The sequence below is a fragment of the Trichechus manatus genome, unplaced genomic scaffold, assembly GCF_000243295.1.
Source record: "Trichechus manatus latirostris isolate Lorelei unplaced genomic scaffold, TriManLat1.0 scaffold00247, whole genome shotgun sequence".
Lineage (NCBI taxonomy): Eukaryota > Metazoa > Chordata > Mammalia > Sirenia > Trichechidae > Trichechus > Trichechus manatus.
Genome location: NW_004444183.1, coordinates 1,903,562 through 1,912,352, shown reverse-complemented (window position 1 = coordinate 1,912,352; position 8,791 = coordinate 1,903,562). Strand labels below are relative to the sequence as shown.

Genomic DNA, 8,791 nt, shown 5'->3' with positions numbered 1-8,791 from the left:
GGGTATTCTTGACCTGCAGACTTGACCTCCAACAGCAGCTGTTCTAAATGTGATTTCCTGGGTTGCCATGAACCCTGAATCGATATAAACAAGTATATTTTGGGTGCCCCCAATTGCTGAGGATTTTCAGTTTCACGCATAATAAAGATTCAGAAACTTCATGCTGAAAATCAAGAAGAGATCAAATTAATGCCTTAAAAAGAAATCTACCTGCTATGAATTAAATGTGTCCTCCAAAAAGATATATTGAAGTCTAAACCCCTGCACCAGTGAATGTGACCCTGTTTGGTGATATTACCAGTTAACTAACCATACTGGAGTAGGGTGGGTCCTAATCCTAATCCCTTCTGAGTGGCATCTTATAAAACAGAAGGGCAGTCACATACAGATGCCATGTGATGAAGGAGGTAGATGCACCTCTAAGCAGCAAAGGAACCCCAAGGGTTGTCAACAGCCACCAGACACTAGGAGAGCGGCATGGAACAATTCCTTTCTCAAAGCCCCAGAAGGAATCAACATGGCTGAGGCTCTAATTTGAACTTCTAACCTCCAGAACTGTGAGAAAATAAATTTCTGGTTTTTAAAGCCACTCACTTTGTGATATTTTGTTATGGCAGCTTTAGGAAATAAGACACCATCTCAAAGAATACCAATGAAGGCTAGGAATAATGGAAATTGAGATTCTCCTTTTAGCACAAGGATTTTCAAATACTTGTTTAATGGATGAGAAAATAAGATAGTGAAAGTAAAGAGTCCATACATAAAAACAAATATAGGGGAAGAAGGTAATGTAGCTGTCTGGATACCCAAGTCCCCTCTCCCTGCCACCATTATGACCTCACAGTGCTCCTTGTTGACTATGCCAGGGATGGAGGGTGTGATTGTGTGTGTGTGAGAGAGAGAGAGAGAGAAACACATCTCTGAAACCAAATATGAAACACATACATGACCCCAAATGCATATAATATACAATCAAATATGAAACTCTATATTTATTTCTAACATATACATTATTTTTGGCTTGAATTTTCTGACCATTGGCCAAGAAGTGCCATCAAACACTTGTTTTTACATGGTACAAAATGTCTTCTACATCTCTTCAGTTACTTCTTATGGCTAATGAGAAATAATTTTAAAAAATACTGTATTTCATACACCTTAGTGAGCTTCAAGGGGTTTATAAGTTAATAGCATTCTTTTTCATTGGGTTAGGAAAAGAAGTTTTGCTTTCATTATCTGATATTAAATATTTATTGCCTTCCTCTGAGTTTCTCTCTGCCTCTAACCATCTTATATTGAACCATTATTCCTACCTACATTACCCAAGGAAGATGGAATAGTGACTATCAAACTTAATTGTATCAAGGGAAGGAAATAGTTAAGGACTGAAAAACTTAAATAGAGTGAATGATACCAGATGAGGAAAAGTCTGGCTTAGAAACTGCTTTCCTATTGGGTTGTCTTTTGCATTAAAATCCACTTAAGCAATTGGAGATAAGGATTCAGAAGAGCATTACTTAATGCAATCTTTTGTCATAATTATTTTCACACACCACTTTCCATCAAGCAACCCTAACAAATCCCTTCCAGTGATGAAGCTCACCCATACCTTTTCCCCAGGATTCTAATTACCTGGAGCTCAAATGTTTGAACGGTGGTTTCTTTTTTGTTATACATAAACTGACCTAGGAAAATTTCTTCTCCTTTACATTCTTTTGAGATGCCCTATAAAGAAAGTGACAGACATAAAGGTTAGAATGAGTGGATGCTTGATTGAAATAAATGGAGGCATGTTGTCTGTTGAAGCAGCAACAGTTCACCAGACATCTTTGGCTATCCACCAGGGGCATGGTGCCATGGTAGGTGTTAGTCCTGGCCCATGTACGAAAAACCTTTTAACTCAGGAGTGATGACAGAGAGAGAAAGATAAGAAAATCCCACCACTAACCCCAACCTAAAAACTGTATTTGCAGTCAGGTATACTTTTAACTGAATAAAATAGAAAACAAGAAATCATTTCTATATTGATCTAATGTTTTCCAAAATGAGATACATTTAATCCAATTGACAGATTTTTATCATACAAGTAACTCCCCTCCCCAAAATCAAGCTTTTGTTGACTGAAAGAAAATAGTAGTTTTTCTGAAAGCAAATAGTAATATTTGTATGCAATTTCCCTTGTGCTTTTTACTGACCTTCTCCACCTTTCAAAATGGAAGATTTTTGAGGGGAGAATGCACTAGTGGAAATTATTTTGTGAATCTAGTTGATCGTTAGGTGCCTAAAATTATGGTAACAAAAGATGAAAGTTCATTAGCTAAACTATTTTATAATGAAAACATTACTATTTATAACACAACTTTTATTTTAAAAATTAGATGCATTACAATTAAATAATGCATCCACAACTATATAGATAACTCAAGCCACATATAGTTTCTGTGGCCTGTTAAGAAAGAGGTGCTAGTTTTATTTCCACCTCCTTCATCACCCTATTTTAATTTGGTTTATAAATAATATAAAAGATAAATGATGAGACATAGTCTTTATTACTAAAGGATTCTTGCCTGAAGTATTCAACCGTGTTTCCTCTAAATAATGAGCAACTGTGTGCACCTCCAACAGTTAACGAGCTTGGCTGCTAACCAAAAGGCTGGAGGTTTGAGTCCACCGAGAGGCACCTTGGAAGGAAGCACTGGTGATCTACTTCTGAAAAATCAGCCATTGAAAACCCTATAGAGCACATTCTACTTGGTCTCACATGTGGTCATCAAGAGTTGAAATTGATTCGACAGCAACTGGTTTGGTTTTTCTGGCTTTTGGCGTGCACCTCTCTGAGAATGGGTTTGATTAGCTCAAATTCAACTTAATCTCAAGTTTTTCAGAAATACCTATTTCTGGTAGTGGCAAGCTTACATCAAAGATCTTCATTCTGCAACCCCAGAACCATGGAATTTTGAGGTATTTTGATTATACACAAGACATACTGACAGGGGCGGATTATCCAATAAGCAAAGTAAGCACAGTGCTCACCTTGCCTACCAGATCATCTAATGTGGTAAAACGCATGTAAAATTGTTCACCACAGATTAGTAGGTAAGCACAAGTAAGCCCATGCTTACTTTGCTTACTGGGTCATCCGCCCCTGTCAGGGATTATAAATTTGAAAAGAGGCTTTGATTCTGTAGGAAGGTATTGTGGGGTTGGGAGAGAGACAGATGCTAACTATACCTAGAAGCAGATTGTTCACTACAGATGCTTACGTTACCTAATTGGATAATCTGCCCTTGCATACTGATCACCTATGTTTAACACTGATTCCTCCTCCAGAGAGTAACACCAGTGGGGTAGACCTTTAGGTAAAAATCTCAAGGGAAAAAAATGAAAGTTGACACCAAGACAAAATAATCTGGAGATGAACAAATGATAATTGATTTAGCAGACTGGAGAAAACACAACCGCTCTGTGGATAGACCCAGCAACAGGCTAACTTATAACACAGGACCCTAAAAAAGGCCCAGGATTTGGAGGCACAGGGTGGGGGTAGTGTGTGAGGGGCTACAGGAGGGGTCCAAGTCAGAGGGTTGGTTGACAGTCATTTTAAGGAGTGTTATATAAATAAGCCAAAGATGGCTTCTATGTATCAGCCCAAGTCGTTTACTTCTTCATAGCAAGCTGAGGACCATTATCCCAAAAAAGCTCACCAATGCTAAATTCAAATTTGTACACATTAAATTGTCTTAAAAATAGCCCAAATAAGCAGGTTTTCAGCCACTTACAGCCTGCTTGCTTTACATAACCCTCAAAAATGTACCCAACATCTGCTCGCCCTACATAAGATAAAACCCTCCAGTTATAAGGACCTCTAACTGTATCTGTTCTTCAGAGCTAATGACCCAGAGACTCCTTGCCTTACTACAGGAGGACATTCCATGAGGTGCACATAAGTACCCCCCCATCCTCTTCTGAGGGCTTTTCATACTTTTGTCCCCTCCTGGTGGTTCTCTGCACCACTTGCCTCTGGAAGACCTCCTGCTGTGGAGAATCACCCCCTGCATGCAGCTGTCAGTGCAATAAATAGCTTGTTGTGTAACTCTTGTGAGCCTGTCTTTTTCCGTGATCAGCCCCAAATTCCCTCACTCACTACAAGGAGCAGTCAGACCTTCAGTTTCTGGTACATAATCAACCCTCACCTGGCCCAGCAGAGGTCAATCGTCTTCCTCCCAGCTCTAGTACAGCTGACATTGGGAGTACTATACAAAAATAATTGGTTAAGTCGTACACTATGCACTGAGCAGTGCGGCCCGTGGGCCTCTTCCCCCAAACAGATGCTAGAATGTGGTCTTCCAAGTTAATGCCTTCTAGGCAAAGATTGCAGGAATCCTTTCAGGGTAGACCTACCTTACACCATACTCTGGGGTCTCCATGTAAAACGGCCCACCCAGATCATTCTACCTATGAAACTCACTGTTGCCCCACCACGTACACAGTTTTCAATCTGATCTTAAATTCATTTTGATGGGTAAATTTGTTAGCTTCCTTTGTGGCTACCTTAAAATTTATCTTTATTTTTCTAAGTTTAAACAAATCTTTTATTTCTCAATATTGCCTTAACTTCCTGTTCATATGGAAGTTCTATGGCTACACTAGTCCCTCTTTTTTGTTTTGACGTTGTCATCCTTTACATATTGACGTCTCTTTTTCCCTATTTTCAGTCTTTTGGCTTTGACTTGTTTTTGCGACTTCCCTATCTGGGTTGATAACTGGTTGTTCTGTCCTGTGTTCTAGTCTAGTTCTAGTCTTGGAGGACTCCCTTTAATATTTCTTGTAATTTTGGTTCAGTTTTTACAAATTCCCTGAACTTCTGTTTATTTGAAAATGCCCTAATTTCACCATTGTATTTGAGAGACAGTTTTGCTATATATATAATTCTTGGCTGGCAATTTTTTTCCTTCAAGGCTTTATATATGTCATCCCATTGCCTTCTTGCCTGCATGGTTTCTGCTGAGTAGTCAGAGTTTAGTCTTATTGACTCTCCTTTGTAGGTGCCTTTCCATTTATCCCTAGCCACTCTCAAAATTCTATCTTTGGTTTTGGCAGGTTTGATTATAATATGTCTTGGTGACTTTCTTTCAGGATCTACCCTGTGTGGGGTTTGTTGAGTTTCTTGGATATCTTCTTGTCTTTCATGATATTGGGGAAGTTTTCTGCCAGCAAATCTTCAACAATTCTCTCTGTGTTTTTCTGTTATCCCCTCCTCTTCCCCCCGTTCTGGTACTCCAATCACTCGTAGGTTTTTCCTCTTGATAGTGTCCCACATAATTCTTAGGCTTTCTTCATTTTTTTAAATTCATTTTTCTGATTTTTCCTCATATAAATTGGCGCCAAGTGCTTTATCTTCAGTCTCACTGATTCTGACTTCCATTGCCTCAATTCTGTTCCTATGACCTTCTATTGAGTCGTCTAACTCTGAAATTTTATTGTTAATCTTTTGGATTTCTAGTTACTGTTTCTCTATTGTTTCTAGTAGCCTGTTAAATTTGTCATTCTGTTCTTGTATTGTTTTCCTGAATTCCTGGATTGCTTTGTCTGTGTGTTCCTTAGCTTGGTCTGAGTTTTGCCTGACCTCTTGGAGAGCTCTGTGTATTAATCTTTTGAATTCTCTCTCAGGTAATTCCATGACCTCACCTTCCTCCAGAAGGTTTCCTGGTTCTTTATTTTGGTTGCTTGCTGGAGTCATTTTGACCTGTTTCTTTATGTGATTTGATATTGACTGTTGCCTCTGAGCCATCAGTAAGTTGTTATATTTATTTATTGTATGTTTGTTTACTGTGTCCTAGCCTTTTGTCTTGTTTTGATATGCCCAAGTAGGCTGGGTGTGTGAGCTTCTTTGATTATTGGCATCTTTGAAGCTTTCACATCCTGTCCCCAGGTGGTTAGAGCAGCTACTAGGTGTGTGAGCCGAGGAGTCTGTTAACATTTCTTGTGTGGATGTGGCTCAGGTGTCTGGGTAATCAGTCACCAAGTGTGTAGTGCAAACTCTCACCTACAGTCCTAGATGGGCTGGACTGCATATGGATATCTGTAGCAGGCACTGGTATCTGGCTTAGGGGGCTATGTGTAGAGCAAGGAAGGGGACTGATGGCTGCCCCCAGGTGCTTGGGTGGGAGGGTGTGTCCCTGTCCCCTAGACTACATAGGGAGGTGGGTATTGCAGCTGGTCCTGTTGGCTGGAGGGACTGGGAGGCACTACTTATTCTCAGACCTCTGTTGTCAGTGGCTAGATCAAATGGGTGGTACCACCAGCCCTCGGGCCCCTGATGTGGGTGGATGAGGTCCCTGCTTAATGGGCAGGCTGGTGTGAAATGTCACGAATCTGCAACTCCCCCTTGGCTGCTGCAGTTGAAAATAGGCTTCAGGTGTATGCCCTGCTGTTTTATGCTAATGAGGTCATGTACTGTTAAACCTGCCCACACAGGTCTAGGCAGGGGTGAAGGGCACTGCAAGTCCATGGACCCCTTATGACAGTGCCTAGGCAAAGGGGCAGGACCTCCTGACCTGCGCTGAGTTCCCGGCTTAGGGGATGTGGTGTTTTTTAAAGCCATGAGACTGGCTGGGGTGTGGATAGCCCTGAGTTGCGGCTTAGGGGGCATGGCAGTTGTTGAATACTGCCAGACTGGTGTCAGAGTGGAGAGGGGTGGGAGTGAGTGAGGGGAAAGAGGCATTTCTCTGCTGTGAAACTACCAGAGGGGGAGGGGTTATTTTATCCCTGTCCAGCAGGTTAGACGCTTGTGCTTAACTTTCCCAAGACCAGTGCTGCTTCTACCCAGCTCCAGAGGCTTGTGCAGACTAGCTACTGCCCGGCCTCACCCGATGTGGTGAGACGAGTTCCGGACGCTACTGCTCACCTTAGCCTGCATGCGCTGGTCAACTCAGGCAGCAGGGTGCTGGCAATCTCTCAACTGGCACTTCTTTGCTGCTTTTGAATTGTCTCTCCTTCTCCCTGACACTCAGTCTGACTCTTCAGCTTCGTCTTTGATAATCAGGCCTCCTAGTTTGTCGTATATAATTGATTCACTTGTTTTTTCGGGTCTTTGTTGTAAGAGGGATGACAGGAAGCATCTGACTATCCTGCCATTTGCCCCCACCTTCTCAGCTCTTAAATTCAGACAGACAAGCATCAGCAAGTGTTTGAGAAAACTAACAAGATACACACAGACCATATAAACAAAATGGTACTTGGAAATAAAGACAGGAAAGGGAGCAGAAGAAAATGAAACAAAACTAAATATCTTCAGAGATATAAGAGAAGATATCTCATCCATGAAAGAAAAAATTTAAACTCTACAAGAGGAAATGTTTACAGAAACAAAAAGAGCTCTTAGAAATCATAATGATGATAGCAGAAATGAAAAGTTCAACATAGGGATTAAAATCTATATTGAGACAATCTTCCAGAAGTTGGAACAAAATTAGAGAAGGGAAATAAGAGAAGAATTTTTTTTGTTTTGTTTTTAAATAATAAATGATAAGTCAAATCCTCAGGATGCTAAAATGAAATTTCACAATTAACAGCCATGTCTTAGGCCTAGCTAGCGCACAGCCAAACTGGAGCAGAAGGGTAGAGGGCACCAGAAGTGAACTCTCAAAAAAATGAAATTTATTAATCATCTGACATCAATGAGTATAATGGGAGGATATTTACATTTCTGGAGAAGGATTTGAGTATGGTTTAGTGATAGGAATATAGAACACTAAGTAATTTAAATAAAAATGAGGCAATTAACTTTAGGAATGTCAAAAAAACACAAAAAAAGAAAATAAAATTTCAGTACACTATATGACTCAACCGAGAACAATATTTTTCGCATTGTCACAATGAAACTACTGAATATTGACTAAAACAAAAATGAGATACACAGTCTGGGAGTTCTTCAGATATTAAACATAAAGCTACCATATGGTCCAGCAATTCTATGCTTAGGTATGTACCCAAGAAAAATGAAAACATATGTCCACACAAATACTTGTGCACAAATGTTCATATCATCTGTAAAGATGGCATAGCAGGGGCATCTAACTTCACAAGGGGGAAGGAGAATCAAGATCAACAGCCCAAGGCTGACTCCTGTAAGGTGGAGGTCAGACATACCTGCTCTGGCCAGCCCTTTTCTTTTTTTTTTTTACCAATTCTGACACCATCTGTCCCTTCCATGGCACACTCTACTTCTCTGTTGAGTTCAGTAATTAGCTGCAATGGCCACATAGAACTCACAGACAACAATCTTAATTATGGGGTTTATTAGGGAAGTAACAGGTTATAATTCAGGTTCAGGAATGCTCAGGATACAGTTCTTCAATCAGGACAGCCTCTTCTCAGCTGTGTCCGCAGGCAGGTCTCTCCCTGGCCTTTGGCCCCTCAACCCCTTGGTCTAGCCTCTGCCCTGCTCGGGCAAGTATTACAAAGATCTTTTAGCTCTGCTGGTAAGTGCCTAGAGGCACCCCACTCTGCCAGTAGGGCTTGACCTGAAAGCACTCAGCTCTAGTTCCATGCATCGGCAAACCTAGCTCCACCAAGTGCCTGGAGGCACGCTACTCCACCAGCAAGCCTCCTGCCAGAAGGCACTCTGCTTCCTTGCTCCTTGGGCTGGGAGGTCCACCGTGCTGTCTCCTGTTGGTCTTTTGCAGTCACCTGTGGTCTCCTGCAGTCTCCTGCAGTTCTCCTAGTTCTGCTGCCACCATTTCTCTGCCCCTGCTTCTTGCCATCTTTGGTGTCTTCCGTGTTACAACTC

At 41.1% G+C, this 8,791-nt stretch overlaps 1 protein-coding gene across 1 annotated transcript in view; it reads right to left on the bottom strand.

Moving 5' to 3' along the window:
* Positions 1 to 39: 39 nt before the first annotated feature.
* SUN3 (Sad1 and UNC84 domain containing 3) overlaps positions 40 to 8,791 on the bottom strand; it is a 45,839-nt gene continuing 37,087 nt past the window's right edge. Inside the window, exons 9-10 of the mRNA XM_004389460.2 lie at positions 1,633 to 1,725; positions 40 to 163 (exon numbers count right to left, since the gene is read on the bottom strand). Of these exons, the coding sequence (XP_004389517.1) occupies positions 44 to 163; positions 1,633 to 1,725 (213 nt within the window). The 3' untranslated portion in view covers positions 40 to 43. The remainder of the gene's footprint in view (positions 164 to 1,632; positions 1,726 to 8,791) is intronic.